The sequence below is a fragment of the Ochotona princeps genome, chromosome 19 (assembly GCF_030435755.1).
Source record: "Ochotona princeps isolate mOchPri1 chromosome 19, mOchPri1.hap1, whole genome shotgun sequence".
In the NCBI taxonomy this organism is placed as follows: Eukaryota; Metazoa; Chordata; class Mammalia; order Lagomorpha; family Ochotonidae; genus Ochotona; species Ochotona princeps.
Genome location: NC_080850.1, coordinates 31,949,242 through 31,968,203, shown reverse-complemented (window position 1 = coordinate 31,968,203; position 18,962 = coordinate 31,949,242). Strand labels below are relative to the sequence as shown.

The 18,962-nt window shown below is 41.5% G+C and overlaps 1 protein-coding gene across 1 annotated transcript in view; it reads right to left on the bottom strand.

The window, feature by feature from the left end:
- The window catches only part of SIL1 (SIL1 nucleotide exchange factor), a 234,699-nt gene that overhangs the window by 85,459 nt on the left and 130,278 nt on the right, over positions 1-18,962 (bottom strand). The window contains exon 4 of the mRNA XM_058677311.1: positions 4,943-5,063. Coding sequence (XP_058533294.1) covers positions 4,943-5,063 — 121 coding nt within the window. The remainder of the gene's footprint in view (positions 1-4,942; positions 5,064-18,962) is intronic.

Here is an 18,962-nt window from a genome sequence, read left to right as displayed (position 1 = left end):
ATTTCATGACAGAAGAAAATGCCCTGAGACAGACAGAATCACAATGGAGACCGAGCTCTAACTCCATTGCTCGGGTAACACAATCCTGGAAAGTGTGATGCTGCTCTCAAGCATGTGACAAGGCAGAATTTCATGGAGGACGGTGGGCACAGACACATGGAGAACATCCATCTCCATTTATATTCTTCCAGGAAAGGGGAGAACAAAGATTCAAATCCCAGAGTGTGCCTGAATTGGTTCACTAAGTCTTCCTGTCTTCACAAAAACAGCTTGGATAGATTCACAACGTAAGATTAATCTTTGAGCTCAGAGAGGTAGGTGATGTTCAGTAGCCTGACAAAAGAAGTGATTTGAGACATAGAGGCGAGGAATCAAGGCCAGTCACTTCCCATAGCCAGCTTCTAAGGTGAGGGAGAAAGCAGCCAATGTGATTGCAATCTCAAGACTGGAATAGTATCCATGGTTATGAAGACCACTGGAGCTGATCCAAGCCCCAATTCCTCGTTGTGATTGGAGAAAAAGGTATTCATGGAGGGTCACAGGTTCACGCACTAGCACTCATTTCAGTTCACGAACAGAAGCAAGCACAAGGCTGGTGTGCACAAAGGCAAGTGTGGAGTATGACTGTGTTAAGGCTGTGTAGCTATGGCTGGGTTAAGGATAACTCAGAAAATTTCAGAGGTGGGGGCAAGAGCAAAGGGGCTGATGGCCTGCTCTATTTTAGGCAAGAGAAAAGCATCAATCATATTGTTCAAGAACCCAGCAGGACTTAGTTGTACAGAAAGGGCCACGTACTAGGAGTCTGGATCATTCTGTCTTTGATTCTTCCTAGAGATGCTTTAGGGTCTTGAGGAATGCACCTGTTTTCTCCAACCTCAGTCCTCCTACACTAGTAATAGCTAGTCATTTCCATTTATTGAGCACTTCATTATGTGTCAGATAGTGTACCAATCTCTTAAAAGTAATATTTCATTCAAAGACTTAACACAATCCTACAAAGTAAGGGTAAGGTTCACAATCTCTCTTTCCATGGAGCACTGTCCCTGTCAACTGCTTGACAGGTCACTGACCTGTACCCTACCTAAGAGACAGCTAAGGAATTAAGAGCGACAGCTTGACAGCCTGCTTTCTCCAACCCTTAAAAACTTGACCAGGATCAAATCCAACTTAACTCCCATCTCTGTCTACTGCCCTATTACCCAATGTCCTAGGTCATCCTTCATCACCAAACAGTCCCCATTACCTTACACAGAGACAGACAGACAGACAGATACACACACACAGAGTGTAAGCTGGTATGTTCTCATTTTATTTTTTAGTGAGAGAATAAAAATAATCGTCATGAACCTCCTCATCTTCTAATCATTAGCTCTATGCATTAACTTGATCTAACTCTACATCCCTACCTTCTCTCCTATCACAACAGACGAGTATCCCCACCCTTGCTCAACTTAGTCCAGATCCTACTTACCTTCACAAAGATTTTGACTGCCATGGTTAATCACACCCTCCTACCTATACCATCAAGTTCTGCCTTCAGATCATCCCTCAGCATCCCAACACTCCTTTGACCCCACAGCCTCTTCTGGTTATCATACTGTTTTTCCTTGTCCCCAGTAAAAGTTATGAACCATTGTCTTCCCTCACTACCCTACCCTCTGCCACTCTTTACACTGCCATTGGCTCTAATCTATGTTCTGACCTCACTAATCCTGTTCATCAATATTAAAAAGAACTGATTACCAAAGCCATGAATCCTTCACTAACTTTATGTTCCTCAACTACTCAGCAGCATTTATAAAATAAGCACACACACACATTCCCTCCCTCTCTCTCTCTCTCTCTTCCTGAAACATGCTCCTTGCCTGACTTCTAGTTACCAGTCTAATGGTTCTCCCTCAATCCCGTCAATGCTTCTCCAGTTCCTTTGATAGTTCATCTCTTACCTAACCCTTCAGGCTGAAATGCTTAAGACTTCCATACTGGATAATCCTGTCCTCTCCATTTCTTTTCTTTCTTTTTTTTTTTTTTTAAAGATTTATTTTTATTGGAAATGCAGATTTACAGAGAGAAGGAGAGACAGAGAGAAAGATCTGTTTGCTGCTTCACTTCCCAAGAGAACATAAGGGATGGAGGTAAGTTGATCCGAAGCCAGGAGTTAGAAGCTTCTTCTGGTCTCCCACATGGGTGCAGGGTCCCAAGGTTTTGGGCCATCCTCAACTGCTTTCCCAGGCTACAAGCAGGGAACTGGATGGGAATTGGAGCTACCGGAATAAGAATCGGCGCCCATATGGGATCCTGGCAAATGCAAGGTGAGAATTGCAGTGAGCCATGTCCTCTCCATTTCTAGTAAACGATTTCTAAAGTCATCTGCCAGTGATACTCAAACTTACATCTTAGACCCAAACCTCTTCCCTGAGCAGCAATCTGATTCATCTTGCCACTTAGGAGTTTGATAAGCACCTCAAACTGACTGACTCTAAAACACAACTCTTGATTGTTCTCTTCCAAACTGTCCCAACTTTTCTTTCAATAAATTGTACCATAAAGCACCCTCTCCCCAACCCCCAAAAAGGCTTTATCCCAGAATGTTCTCCTCTCCCTTCATTTCCTTCATCTAAATTTAGATTTCCTCAGCTTCCAAAGTAACCTTCAAATTAATTCATTTTTTAATTTTACCATTCTGTCTTTCCTGATTCACTGAAACGGAATCCTAATTTTCTCTAAATTTTGTCTGTCTATTATCTTTCCTCAAGACATACAGCAGCTAGAGTTGTCTTGCAAAACTACACAATATTAAGTTACTTCTCCTGCCTAGATACTTTCAGCAGTTTTCTATAAAATAACAAGTGAATCAAGGAGGCTGGCAGGGTGGAATAGCAAAATAATCTCTGCCTGCAAAGCTGGCAAATGACATGGGTCCCAACTGAAGTTATGGCTGTTCCACTTTCAATCCAACTTCCTCTAATGTGCTTAGGAAAGCAACAAGAGATGGCCCAGATACTTGGACCTCTGTACCCTTCTGAGACTCCTAGTTCATGATGTTCTTAGCTTTGGCCTGACCCTTTCCCAGCCCCAGCCCCAGTGCTTGTGGCCTTTTGGGAAGTGAACCAGCAGATACAAGATTTCTATTTCTCCTTCTCTCGCTCACTTTTTAACAGATATATATTATTGGGAAGTCAGATTTACAAAGAGAAGGAGAGATAGAAAGATCTTTCCATTGTTGGTTCACTCCTCAAGTGACCACAATGGTCAAAGCTGAGCCAATCTGAAACCAGGAGCCAGGAGCTTCTTCCAAGTCTCCCATGTGGGTACAGGGTCCTAAAGGTTTGAGCTGTCTTCAAATGCTCTCCCAGGCCACAAGCAGGGACCTGGCAGAGAAGTGGAGCAGCCGGGATACGAACTGGCACCCATATGGGATCTCAGCTCATGCAAGGTGAGGACTTCAGCCACTAGGCTACCACTCAAGGTCCCCTCCTTCTCTCTTTGTAAATGTTAAGATTTATTTATTTGAAAGTCAGAGTTCCCCATTCCAGTTTTACAGAGCTGAGAAGACACTACGAAATGGAACTGTAAGAGCACAGAATGAGATCATCCCAGATAGACAAAGTCTCCACTAAGGGCAGCCAAGTCTCACTTAGCTCACAAGCACTAAACTTTCACACCATCTAGTAAACGAATGGCTTTTGTGTTCTGTTAAGAGTTTACCCTTTCCTACCAAAGCTGAGAAAGGAAATGTGCAGTTAAGTTTAACAATCATTCCCACGAGAGCTGGTTCAAGTCTTGGTTACTTTACTTCTGGTCCAGCATTATGCTAATATACTTTGTGAATAAGCAAATAATGGCTCAAGTTCTTGAAGCCCTGATTTAAGTTGGTCTCAACTAAGGTTATTGTGGGTTTTTGGGGAGTGAGCCAGCAGATAAATATCTCTCTCTTTCTGCCTTTCAAGTAGGTAAAAATAAGTAAAAGTAATAATAATAATGATAATAATAAGACTCCAAAGGAGAAAAAGTAATGAGGTTAGAGTAACAGCAAATGTTTCCCCCTCACAGTATATCTTTATTTATCTATGGACATTGAATCATGAATTGCAAATAAATTTCATGAGTCATGAATTATTCTTTTCAATTTTTTCTCAACCATGAAAAAATGTAAAAATCAGCTTAGCTTGTCAGCCAGCCAAAACAGACAACATTCCCAATATGGCCCACAGACCATAATGTACTAGTCCCTGTGTTGCAATTTTATGGCTGATATTTATTTCGAGGTGTCAAACCGCAAAATTCTAGCAATCCTTGCAAGCCCATTCCTCAACATCCTTTGCCTTCATTCAGAAAAGATCAAGGCAAAAACAAATAAAAAGCATTTGTTAAATGTAAGGCAACAAATTAAAAATAATTGGAAATCTTTAAAATCAAATAAATCTAAACTGACTATTAAATTAAGACAAACTCTATCCACTACGGACTTGCAGTAATTCTACTCTTATACTACAAGGAAGCCTGGTTTAATACTAACAAGAAGAAAAGTTAGCCTCAATTAAAGACTTAAAAACGCAATTTTATTGTTCACCAAGGAAGCATTACTGCAAAGCAGAAGGCCTAACAGGCCTTGTTTTAATGAATAGATGACTCATCTGTAATCAGTGCATTAATTGTTGAGATTCAAATGGGTGCTCTTAAAGTATTGGGAAAAATAGCTTCATTTTTAAAGCAGGTTCAGCATTCCCCTTATAGTCTTTTGAAGTATCAATTTGCTTTTCAAACTATTGTTTTTCAAAGATGATAGAAATAAAATTCTGTAACAAATTTATCACAAATTTATGCTATTACATTTCAAATTAAAAACAACTAACAAGCCACACAAAGTTGGATATCACTTTTCATAAAAGAAAATCAATGTCATTACTTAGCCTCCTGGGCCCTACAGTTGATTTTATACCTTTTGCCTTTTTTCAAGCCTTTCAAATTATTTTGAAACTTGTCTTCATACTGTAGTTTCACTTCTCTTGCTCCAGTCTGAAGATTTAGCCTCACATGGGATCCAGCAGGGACAGCCTGACCTGAAAGCCAAGAAAAGACTAGTGAGTTAGACAGTTCTTGGAAGAAGAATTTACTGCATCTTCAGGTAAAACATAGGAGAACAGATAGTACACGAGCCTTTGTACACAGTGGTTTCTAAGACCAAACAAGGTGTTACAAAGACTAAATTAATTAAGTAAAAATAAATCGCAGTGGAGTGAAGATACGCTTCTTTAGAGAAGTTTCTTTATGAGGTTAAGTTGGGTGTCAAATGAAGCAAAATGTGAGGCCCAGGTTGGGCAAGGAAGGGAAACCTTAGTGGTGGAAACCTCATATGCCAGGGCCAGGCACAGAAACCAACAGGTCCCATGAGCTACGGAGTAAGTCAAGCAGGCACAACTGGGAGGACTGTGGGGAATGCCAACCTGCTACAGCTTCAAGAGGCCTGGGCTGGTTTTCCCAGGAGAAACTGAATTAATGGCTGAGAAGATTCTGAGAGTTCTCACAAGCAAGAACAGCATAAGATTAGTGACCTCTATGCTGTTTCTAAGGGCAAGGGGCGGAGTCAGCTTCCTAAGCATTGATCTCATCCCTGAATCCACAAACGCAGAGTCTGCCTCACCTGAAGACCCCAAGCTGAATACAGAAGGGGCCCTTCCCAGGTGAATGCCAGACAGGTCCCACTGAGGTTCCTCTCCACTTTACTATCCTCTCACTTAGTCTGCCGCCCATATGTGTTGATTTCTCCTGCAAAACTTGTCTCAAATTCTAGTCCTTCTCTCCATTCTTCTGCATCTATTTTTGTTAAGACTATCATCATCTCTCATGTGGACACCTTATTAGCCTTCCAACTGGTCCCCTACCTAGGTCTATTGCCACCTCTTATTCAACTGCTCTTCATAAAGGATCTCTTTTTCATTTCCTTTTTCTTCATTTTTTTAAAATTAAGAATTTCTGCCATTCCATTACTTCTAGCCTCACCATTCCAGTCTATTCTTGGACAGACAGGACTGCGACCTGTGGTCAGTGAAGCCTTGCAGCATCTGGTCTGTGCCTACCTTTATATTCCCTGCCTAATTCATGTTCTAGGCCCACTGGCTGCTTTGTACCCAATGAGAAAAACATGCCCCTTCCTTCCAGGGGATCAGTCACGGGCTACTCCTTTGGCTCACAATGTTCTTTCCAACCTCAGCCTCTATCTCCTAATCACTCCAATCCCAGCTCAGGGTCAATTCTTCTGAGAAGCATTCTTACTTCCTCAAACCTGACCTATGCATCCCTAAGGCTTTCACAGCACCATAAACCCGTCTCAGCATATAACACAATCAGTAGCTATCTTTCAGTCGTAAAAAACTTTATCTGGTTGGGGCCAGCATTTTGGTGTGATAGGTGCATAAACTATCTATATATGATATCTATCATATCTATCTACGATATCCCATATAAGTGCTGGTTTGAGTCCTGGCTGTTTATGTACAGTCAATTCCCTGTGTATGTGCCCAGGAAGGCAGTGAAATGTGGCACAAGTGCTTGAGCTCCTGCCTTTCACACAGTCTGGCTCCTGGCTTTGGCTTGCCCCAGGCTTGGATATTTGGAGAGACAACCAGCTTTCTAAATAAATTTGCTTTCCACATAAATAAATCTTTATAAATAATGCAGCTGGTAGTATAGGGGCCTATTCATGGTAAACTCAAAATTGTCTCTTCAATGAAATTTTAAGTAAGAGAGGAAATACAGGCAATTCTGCCTAAATGAAAAGATTGAAAGGATTTTCATGAAACAGGTATATTCATAACAACCAGTCATGTTAATAGTTTCTTACAAAAGTAATGATATCTTGAATTTTCAGACTTTTGTCTGGCCACAGAAATGAAAAAAAAAAAAAAGTACAAGCATTTATAAGCCCCAGACATAACAGGTTATGCACCCTGCTAGGCTGGCAAAGAGGAGACTGGGATCTTATCTGAATCAATTTATTTTATTTGGGGAAAATTCCAAAATTGCTCCCTTCACGTAAGCTGCCACAGGGGGCAAGAGCAACCACAATAGTATTAACTGAAAATACAGGTTGTGCTCATTTAAAATATAGAAAAGCAGTCATGGCAGCAGTCTTGGCAGAGGCAAATGAGCATGCAGTATTTTAAGTGTTTCCACCCCACTGGGAAAAAGGCCAACTTAGAAAGAAAATGTGATCTGACCTGCAAGGGTCTCCAAGAAGCAACAAAAGTACTGGGAATAACACCAGGAAAGCACCAGAGGCAAAGATAAGTCAGGAAAAGGCCACAGGGGGAGTTAGGGAACTGAGGAGCGAAGGGAGAAAAGGCACAGGCAGAGCAGAGCAGAGGTCCCCAGAGAAGCCAACTAACCACCGCAAAACCCTCAGGCCAGTGTGCTCACTGCTGGCTCCTCGGAGGCCAATTCCAAGGCCGAGTGTCCCAGCCTGGGGAAATCCTTTGCACAATAAATAAGGACACCTCATGCATGAGTTCTGACTTCTATGCAGACTGCCACTGACTTCAGTTACTCCCATGACACAGGTTTTAAAAAAAAATGCCAAGTTTCCCCAGGGGTCAGGGGGATCTGTGGTAGAATATAATATTAATAATATATGATATCAATATATATAATATAATATAATATAATATAATATAATATAATATAATATAATATATAATAATATAATAAGTTCTCTTTCTCCCTGCCAGTCATACCCTTTGCAATGAAACTTGGCAGATCCTCTCATCAGTCACAGATAAGTGGTACCTTCCTGCCTCTTGATTTTGGACCTGGCTTGTGACACAATCTGACCTATGGGATACAATGTACCAAACACACATATCAAACATGCATTTGTAACTGGATAGTCCTGGGATTCTGTTACCACCATGAGAAAAAAAGACTTGCCACTACTAGCCTTCAGTAAGGAGACCCATGGAACAGAGCTGGATGCAACTGTGGATCTGAACAGAGCCCTGGTGAGCCTCACCTAATCTGGCAGCAATCTGTCAGTGCAGCCAGTCTGCAGACATGTAAACAAGAACAAAGGGATTTCTTTCTAAGTTTTCTGGAATATTTTTTTTTTTTGCCTTTTTGCTTTTTAAAAATTTGAACTCCCTTTACACAGGCAAAATTTGCAAAAACAATATATAAACTTTTAATATATCCCTCACACAATATGATGGTGAGAACTGGAAAATTAACAATATCATTAACTAAGCTAAAGATCCTTTCAGTGTTTCCATTAATGTCTTTTATGTGCCCGGAGCCCAGGAGGACTTTCTCCCTATTCTCCCATGATACGCAGCAGTTTCTTAGTCTCCCATTTTGTCTCATCACCCTGATGCTCCTAGAATAAGGGGAAATGATTCAAGATAGACAAAGAGCAAGCTTTCTCACAATGAATTTGAGGCCAGCTATCCCTGGAGGAAACAGCACAGAAGTGAGACCATGGACTTCTCAGGGTGTCCTATCAGTGTGGAACCAGCATGTCTAGATCAACCAAAAAAAGTCAGGTCAACTAAGTTCTTGCACTGCAGCGAGCAAAAACAGTGAAAATCTGCCAAACTGTAAAAAAAAACCAGTTTGATGGTGTCTCAAAAGTTAGATTTACCATATGAAGCCACCAATTCCGCAGTCAACTGTGGACCCAATAAAACTAACAACATGTGCTTGCCCAAAGTGAACTTATACATGAATGCTCATAGCAGCATTTATCACAAGCTAAAATCTTCAAACAGATGTCTGCTAAGAGATAAAGATGTCCATATAATTAAGTATCACTTAACCATTAAAGACATGAGAAATACAAATACAGGGCTCTTCAAAAAGTTTATGGAAATGTAGGCTATTAAAAAACTATTCAGGGCCTGGTGGCGTGGCCTAATGGCTAAGGTCCTTGCCTTGAAAGCACCAGGATCCCATATGGTCACCGGTTCTAATCCCAGCAGCTCCACTTCCTCTCTATCTCTTCTCCTCTCTGTATATCTGACTTTGTAATAAAAATAAAGTAAATCTTTTTTTAAAAAAAAAACTATTCGGGCCCAGCAGCGTGGCCTAGCGGCTAAAGTCCTCGCCTTGAACGCGCCGGGATCCCATATGGGCGCCACTTCGTGTCCCAGTGGCCCCACTTTCCATCCAGCTCCCTGCTTGTGGCCTGGGAAAGCAGTCGAGGACGGCTCACTTGGGGAGTGAATCATCGGACGGAAGATCTTCCTCTCTGTCTCTCCTCCTCTGTGTATATCTGGCTGTAATAAAATGAATAAATCCTGGGTCCGGTGGCATGGCCTAGCGGCTAAAGTCCTCGCCTTGAACGCCCCGGGATACCCTATGGGCGCCGGTTCTAATCCCGGCAGCTCCACTTCCCATCCAGCTCCCTGCTTGTGGCCTGAGGGGGCAGTTGAGGATGGCCCAATGCATTGGGACACTGCACCCGCATGGGAGACCCGGAAGAGGTTCCAGGTTCCTGGCTTCGGATCGGCACGCACCGGCCCATTGCGGCTCACTTGGGGAGTGAATCATCGGACGGAAGATCTTCCTCTCTCTCTCTCCTCCTCTGTGTATATCTGGCTGTAATAAAATGAATAAATCTTTAAAAAAATGAATAAATCTTTAAAAAAAACTATTCAGGGGATTTAAAAAATATATAAAAATAATCTTTTCACTTTGTTTTCCATGGGAAAAATTTTTTTAACTTTAGTGGACTGCTTAGTATAATTCAAACGTGTATATCTATTTTAAAGATCTATTTTGCCAATGTTACAATGCAGTGAGTTGAAGTATTCCATTGAAGTCCTGGCTGTTCCACTTCTGATCCAGCTCCCTGCTAATGTGCCTGGGAAGGCAGCACAAGATAGCACAAGTGTGGGCCTGGCATGGTAGCCCAGAGGCTAAAGTCCTTGCCTTGAATATACTGGGATTCCATATGGGTACCAGTTCTAATACCAGCAGCCCCATTTCCTATCTAGCTCCCTGCTTGTGGCCTGGGAAAGCAGTCAAGGATGGCCCAAAGCCTTGGGACCTTGCACCCATGTGGGAGACAGGGAAGAGGCTCTGGATTCCTGGCTTCAGACTGGCTCAGTTCCAGCCACTACAGCCACTTGGGGAGTGAATCACTGGATGGAAGATCTTTCTGTCTCTCCTCCTGTCTGTGTATCTGACTTTGCAATAAAAATAAATAAATCTTAAAAAAAAAAAAAAAGGATACTACAAGTGCTTGGGCCCCTGCCACCCACGTGGGAGACCTGGATGGAGTTTTGGGATCCTGGCTTTGGCCTGGACCAGCACTAGTTATTTAGGGAGTGAACTAGTGGATTTAAAATCAATCAACTCTCTCATTCTGCCTTTCTGACAAATACTCAAAAATATTTTACTTTATTTGAAAGACAGAGTGACAGAGCTAGGGGTGGAGAGCAACCCAGTGTATGTGGGGTGGGGGAGGGATGAAGAGGGGAAGAAGGGGAAGAGGGGAAGAGAGAAAGAGAGAGAGAAGGGGAGAGAGAAAGAGAGATTGATTTTCCACTCAGTGTTGGCAACTGATGGGAATTGGTCAAGCCAAATCTAGGAGACAGAAATTCCATTGTGATCCTCCCAGCGGGTGGCAGAAGCACAACCACTTTTGCTACCTTCCTACTGCTTTCTTAGGCATATTAGCAGTTATGACACAGGTAACTGCTATCACAGCAGAAGTTTAAATTGCTGCACTACAACTGTTGTGTGTGTGTGTGTGAGCTTAAATTTATTTGAAAGTAAGATTGAGAGGAAGGCAGAGTGAAGGAGGGAAAAAGGGAAAAAGGGAAAGAGGAAGGGAGGGAAAGAGAAAGAGAGAAGGATATTCCATATTCCATCCAGTGTTTCACTTCTTAGATGGCTGGGGCGGGGCTGGGCTAGGCTGAAGCCAGGAGTCAGAAATTACAGCTGAATCTCTTACGGGGTAGCAGGGTCCCAAACACTTGGATCATCTCCTGATGCTTTTCCCTGGACATCAGCAGGGAGCAAGATGGGAAATGGAGCAGCTGGGACATGAACCATTGCCCACATGGGATGCTGAAGTCCAAGGCATCAGCTTAGCCTGCTATGCCACTCCCCAACATGTTTATTTTCATCTCCCCACCATTTCCATGTCTGACAATCACTACTACTGTATCTTATCATCAACATCCACATAGATGTAAAACCAAGCACAGAGTTCTGTCTTTAAAAACTGAACAGGCATTTTGGACAACACATTCTTGGCAATGGAATGTGGACAACATTTATCAAACACGGTAGGGAAAGTTCTCACGCTGCATTATAAAAAGAACAGCCAGATATCAACTGTTACAGAAATGATATCAGATGGAAAATTTTAACAAACTGTTTAACAAACTATTTTTTTAAGGACACTCCCTCCTGTACCAAAGCAGTGAACAGCCTCCTGGTCAGTCATTCCAAAGAAATTCTTTATATAACCGATGAACCTGGGTTCCATTTGGGGAGCAAGACAACATTTTTTGATACTTATTTGCATTTTTGCTTTAAAGTCTTCTACACTACTATGGGCCCTTTTTAGTGTTTTTAGAAGGTTGGATTTTTTTTTTCCTTCCTGTGTTTGGAAGTATTCTTGACCTTTTGATATTAGTATTGATGGTTTTGATTTTTTTTTTCATTATGGTTTGATTCCTGTTCACTTTTGGCTGTGGCATCTCATACGTATTTCTTCATTTGAGCTGTTTCTTTGGATTCTTAATCATTAAAATGATCATCTTCATCACCATCTTCTCCTTTATCATCTTAATTAGCAGTAATGTTTGTATTTCTCTGTGGCACCTTGTTATCATTTCCAGGGGAAGATAACTTTCCAGATACACTTCGTAAATTTATATCTTCCTCCTCTTCTGATTCGGATTTTCCTCCACAACTACCAAGTACTGTTTACTAATATGCATAGGCCCTAAAACACACTTCAACTTTAAGATCATAGGTGGTATTATTTCAAAGCCCCAAGGGAAAGTGCTGGCTGTACAGATATTTCCAGGTGCCAGTGTAATTTTAATTGGGCTGCCTTCATAATTCATCACCTCTGCTTCAACAATGTGCAATTTTTCCTTTGCATCAGCACCTAACTGACCAGTCTTAAAGATAACTGGTGGTCATTCTTGTTAATGTCCACTCAAAAGTGACAGTCGTTGTTGACTTTTAGTTCACAACCAAAAGACAATTCTAGGGCCTCAGGGGGTTCATGTCCATGTCCGTCAAATCTTTCATGGCATGATAGCTCTCACTTAAGTGGGAGAGAAGCCACACAGATGCCCACTGCTGCAAAGAACAGCTGTGCATGATTGAATCATGCCAGCCTGATTTTCTTTTAAGTCACAAATTTTTCAAGTACCTTCAACCTATCTTCAAAAAGGAGAAAACTTGAAAAAAATTACACTAAGTGAAAGGTACACAAACTACTATTACACAAAATGTCTAGAAGAGGCAAATGTACAGAAACAGTAGAATGGTGGCTATCAGAGGCTCAGCAAGGTAGGAATGGGCATGGGGTAGCCTTTTGGGACAATGACAATGTTCGGAACTTAAGACAGCACTAATAATTACATGACTGTGGATATATTTTTTAAAAATACTGAATCAATCCTAAAAATTAAAAATGTAGGGGAACTACTTCCAGTTTACACAAATCCCCTTCAAGCCTTTGCACACAATGAGTGGAACCTATTTGCCACAATTACCACTCCAGTGACTGGCTCATGGCAATCTGCTATTTCCCTCCTTCCTTACACATTTACATCTTGGAATTACATTTCAGGAGAAACAGTGACTCCTCCACTCATTTAATTATTTATTTATATGTGTACAGACTCAACTTTATCTTGTTGTTTAAGCTGTTTTAGCATTAGCAATTAACAACTTTGTCAGGCCAGTCTTTCTCTTCATTTGATCCTTTCTTTCCATCACCATTCTTTGTTTAAAGTAATGAAACACATTCTAGTTCTATAAGATGTTTCAGGTATACTGTGTTATTTTTCTTTCCCTACCCCTGGAATCAGTTACTTCTCAAAGCCCTAGTACATTAAATTAGAGAACAGTATTTAGAAAGCAAGATCTGGTATGTTCAGTACTATAAGAGTGTCATGCTTACACACCTACACATTCTGTATCTATTCATTTGCATAAACATTTTTAAACCACAAGTTTATACTGATACCAATCTAACACTACAGGTACATTTGTCTTCCTACTTTCCTTATTTATAATTTTTTTCTCTGAAAGTGAGAAACTTGGCTCTTATTTTCCATAATGTATTCACTCATTGTTCAATTCCAGTATACACGTATAGTAGTTTCAAAACTGCTAACCCAGGGACAGATGATAAGCACAACAGTTAAGACACCACTTGAGATGCCCACATTGACCACTCCATCCTGGTCTCCCACATTGTGGCAGGGACTCAAGTACTTGGGCTATCATCTTTTACTTTCTCAGGTGTATTCACAGGGAGCAGGATCAGAAGCAGACAACCAGGATTTAAACTAGAACTTTAATATAAAATGCTAGCCTTACAAGCAGCAGCTTAACCCATTGTACCACAAGTACCTATTTAAAAAAAATTTTTTTTTTTCTAATGTTAACCCATAGCCCTGTGAGAAATACATTTACCAAACTGGATTACAGTGTTGGTGTAGTTCCTCTGTAGTTCTGTAGTTCTTCCTTTCACACTGTCTGGTCAAGATTCTGCTTTACAAAGCACCTTAGTTTTTTTCTATCACTTCAGTAAGGTCACGTTATTAATTTGTAGTATGAGGAGGCTTCAAAAGGTCCATGGAATACACACACACACACACACACCCAAAATCCTATGCATATTAGAATTTTCTTACAAGAATAAATCTCTTTTAGTTGCATGGTCCGTGTAATTATTTAATCTCTCATATAGCTGGTTCTCAGTACCTGCAGTTTCTGTACTCTCAGCCTGAACTAACCACATATGGAAAACATTCAAAGACTACGTCTATGCTGGGTATATATAGACTCTTTCCTCATCATTATTTCCTCTACATGTTCACACTGTACCAGGCTGTGCAAGTAACCCAGAGGTAACTTTGGCCTATGGAAGGAGATGTATAAGTTCCAGATAAACAAGATTTCTTTACATAAGGGCCTTGGGTATCTACAAATCAAGGCAGGACTGTACATGGTTCATCTGTTAGTCGCTACATTCCATTCTCTATCGTCCACACCTCCACATCCTGACTGGCCCGCTTATTTGGGAGCAGATGAGGATAGATGAACTATTACAAAATAGAATTTTAAGAACCAGAGCTACATTAAAATAAATTCTTCTTATTTGAAGTCACCAAGTTTTGAAGTTCTTCGTTTATTGTGGCAATTTTTTCCAATGGTCCTGAAATGAAAAAGTTAAAAGCATCTAATATAAATAGGCCTTTTCTTCCTAATATTATACAGTCACTATCATTTTAGTATTCAAATATGCTTGTATAAAGTGAGATGAGGATGATGACAGTGTGTTGTTTTCTAACTTAGCAGAACAAAAAGTAGCTTGCATCCCTCCACCCCATTTTCCTTTTTTTAAATTTTCATTTAATTATTTGGGAAGCAGAGAGGCAGAAAAAGACAAGAAGATGAAGAAAAAGAGTTCCCATCCAGTGGCTCATTCTGCAAACATCCATTACATCCACGGTAGGGCTGGGATAAAAATCTAGGATTCAGGAATACAACAATCCAGCATGCCACAAGGATGGTAGGAACCCAATTACTCGAGCCATCATAACTGCATTCTATAGTCTACATTAACAGGAAGTGGATCAGAAACAAGAGTCAAGTATCAAACCTAGGCACTCAGATCTGAGACAAGCCATGAGGTTAAGTCCATTTTGTTTCTTCTTTTAAAGGTTTTCTGATTTGGGGCCAGTGTTGTGGTTTACCAAGTTAAACTACTGCCTATGATAAACTATCTCATGTTAGAGTGCATGTTAAACTTCTGGGTGCTCCCTGCTAATGCAGCTTGGAAAGCAACAGAACATAGCTTAAGTACCTGGGCCCCTGTCATTACATGAGAGACCTGGATTAAATGTTCCAGGTTCCTGGCTTCAGCCAAGCCTAGGACAGGTGTTGTAGCCATCTGGGGAGAGAACCAGCAGATAGAATCTCATTCTCTATTTCTCCCATTCTCTGTTACTCTGCTTTTCAATTACGGAAGTTTTTTTATTTCTTTTTTTTCTCTTAATTAGGAAAATCTTTCTAGTTCATGAAATACTAGGGAAACGACTCCTCTAATCTGTCAATCTTCCTTAGGATATTTTAAAATTATTTCCAATGTTCACTTTACTAAATGTGATAGTGCATAAACTGTATCTCAACAAAACCACTTAAACTGTTTTAAATAAATCTGTAGTGTCTTTGAATTCCTAAACAATTAGTCTACCCAATGCAGTGCAAATGTGATAAGTACTTCAAGGGGTCTGGATAAATGGCCAGGGTCAGAGCCCATATGCAGATCTGGCAAAAGCAGAATGGGCAGTTCTTTGTCTGGGCTCACCACCTGAGCTCCTGGTAGACGTCCCTTCCCACCTGGTTTTTGGTGTAATTCTGGCTGCTGGTGGAGTTCAGATTCAGCTGCTTGCTGAATGCTGCTGGTTTATCAGTCACTGCAACACCATACCACACTGTTGTGTCTGCTGCTTTTGTGTGTCTGTCCGTCCCCAGGTACCACTCTGCTGTTGTTCTGTCCTCTTCTATTTTCTGCAATGTGCCCTCTTTGCTTAACACTGGCCAATATTTCTCCATCTGTTTAAACATGTTCTTTCCCTATTCCGCCATCTTTTTTTTTTTTTTTTTTTTTTTTGGTCTTATTGTCTCTTTCTTTTTTTTTTTTTTTTTTTTTAAATCTATTTTATTGTGTTGTTGTTGACAATCTTTACATAGTTAATTACAGTTAAAGGAAAAAGAAAAAGAAAGAAGAAAAAAAAAAGGGTTCAGGGGGATAGGGAAGTGGGCAATACTATTATGTCCATATTGTTTCCATCTTGTATCTGAGGTAAAGGAGGATATTGAGGGAGAAGCCCCACCCGGTTTCCCGCCCACCCCGAGTCCCGGATGTGGGGCATGCTCTGAGATATGTGCTCGAGTGGTGATAATAGTTCTCCGGTTATGAATCGCTGCCAGTTTCGCTCAATGAGGTCGTCCACTGATTGATATGGTCCATCATAAAGTCTCCGTTTGCCCCATTTTTCGCTGCTAACATGTTATTCCGCCATCTTGATTCTCTAAAGTTCAACATTTAAGGGAAATAAAAAGAATTTGTTTTCCAAATTAACCTACACACAGTCCATTTCTGACTAAGAGAAGAGGTCAGCTTTTCCTACTAATGAAGTTTGTCCAAGTTGGTCTTATTCTCAACTCACCCTAGGCCCAGTGACAAGAACCCTGCTCTCGTCAGGCAGCTCCTAGAGTAGGCTGCAGGGAGGTTAGCTGTCCTGCTTCTGGGAACAGGGCCAACAGGGATGTACGCCACAGTGGTAAAGTGTCTACCTCAACACCAAATGTTGTGTGTGCTCTGTAACCTCCAAAGCAGACAGAGGTATGGGATGTCCTCAATAGAGTACTATCTGGAAACTTCCCACTGCAGGACTTTCAGTCAAACCTGAACACAATGGCACAAAGCCCAGGGTACCTGGCTGCCCATGTCACCATGACAGCTGGAACTTATCCACCCACTCAGCTTGTTCACTGATGCCCCACTGAATATAGCCAAATTCTCTTATCTTTCTGGATCTTCCTTCCACCAGCTGTCAAGTGAAAAGAATTTATCACACGTCCAGTTTCCTTAATGCGCTGGGTTGTTGTGAAAAACAGGTAGGAAAACCATGTTGGTTCTCAGAAGTAAAAAGTGCTGCAGAAAAAGCAGCCCCAAAAATATTTCCAAGACGGTAAATGTCACCCCAGCTGGAACAAAAACATTTTATTTGTCAAGTCCTGCAGATACCTATATGTGCTCAGAGTAAAAAATCCCCATTATGCTCAGTTTCCGAAGGGCAGGGACTAATTATTTGTGCCCAGAGCTCAGGCTCAGTTCAAGGCATGGATCAGGGCTTCAGAAAGGTCAGCTCGGTTACCAGATGACCCTTCCTCAGACCAACAGGCAAAAGGAGCACACATGAACAGAAGCAGTGCCACTCACCTCCCTGCAGCCTGGAGCTCCTAATGAGGGCTGGTCACAGCCAGACTACAGGCCCCGTTGCCATGACTACTACAGCCCAATCCTCTTGCTTTTTTATTCAAAATTCCCCAACAAGTCCTGGCAAGATCCCTGCCTCACACAAATGAGCATCTATCCTGTCTCCGAGGCAGAACTTGAATTGAACCAGTAAGAAAAACATGTGCACAAACCTCTGCAGGGTGCTGAACCCTGAACCAACGCTTAGTGTTGTCTTCTAAGGGAATACAAATGCAGCCCTTTTCTTTAACCAGAAAAACATACAATGAGCATCTCTGGACTGTAGTTATATTTACAAGCTTCTAAAGGACTATGCAATGACAAACAGAAAAACAAAAATACTCTCCAAAGTAGTTTTTCATTTTGAGTTACCGGATCTAGAATCTAGGAAGGGCCATGGAAGAATTCTCTGGTATGTCTTCCTGGCAAGAGTAGTAATCCTGATCCTGCATTAGAGACCTCTAGAACAAAAAAGGCTCTATGTCTCCCCTAGGGAGCATCAATCATGTCCCGAGAAAGACCCCTGAAATAATATCTGCTGCAATCTAACCAATGTATCTATTCCAGGCCTCAAGCAGAACAGACAATAGCTGGTCACAAATCTCTAAACAGAGTTCACAAAAACAGTGCTCTCCAAAGACCAGCAACACTTCTCAGAATACTCCCTGCTTACATTAGGAGAGGCACCTAGAACTTTTTTGTGGAGAAGGGCTTAAACTAACCACATGGGGGACACACTAGTGCTCCGTGCATACTGATTGACCACTGAGTGTTTTGGCCGAGGACAAAACAAAGCTGGCTCTTTTCTAGGCATCCTTTCTACCATAACTTACAGGGGCCACGTGCTGTGTTGGGCAGTGGGAATCATACCATCATGCACAAGACCAAGCCCTACCACTCAGAACTATAAGTCAAGGCGCAAGAGAACAGCTTTCAACAAGCAGTGAGTAACTTCACTGGAAGCATTTGGAGCTTACCATATAACACAGGAAGACAAGAAGCAGAGAGGCCAATTGGCAGGCTGCTATAATTATCCTAATCAGACCAAGCCTGAACCAGGGGAATGGAGGAAAATTGGGAAAATTGAGCCAGCAGCAAGAAATGACAGCATATTCACCAGAAAAAGCACAGATTCTATCCTGGTGCTGTCAACCCTGTTCCCCACAAAAGCATCACACCTGTACATATGTACAGTTGACTCAGCCCAGAGGACCAATAACAGGACCAAAAAGTAAAGAAAATTCCACAGATGGAGTAAAAGAGAACAAGGAGCAATCTCTGTTAACCAGCTAGTTGATAGCCTTTGCTCCTTTCTAGCCTTACCTTCAACATGTCCCATGTTCCTCTTTAGCTCAGAGGAAGACCCAGAAAGTGAGACTAATTGCCATAGCATAGCCCTTTAATCAGAGCACCCAGGGTTACACATTCATGTTGGGATTCTGGCTTCCAACAACCCTGCTGACTGCTATGGTTCACTAGTGCTCTCCACATCTCTCTTTATTTTTAATACTGTTTACCCATTTGAGAGGGATGCAAACCTATGTGGGCTTCCAATTATGGTGGGGAGGGTCAATGTATGAAGGTAGGTGAGTGGGACAAATGTTTCAGTTCTTTTTTTTTCTATTTCCACTGATGGTGGTAGGGGAGGGTGCCATTCCTTGCTTCAACCTATTTCAGCAGCTGGGGATGGGGAAATAGTCATTTGATGAAACCTTAGAGATGC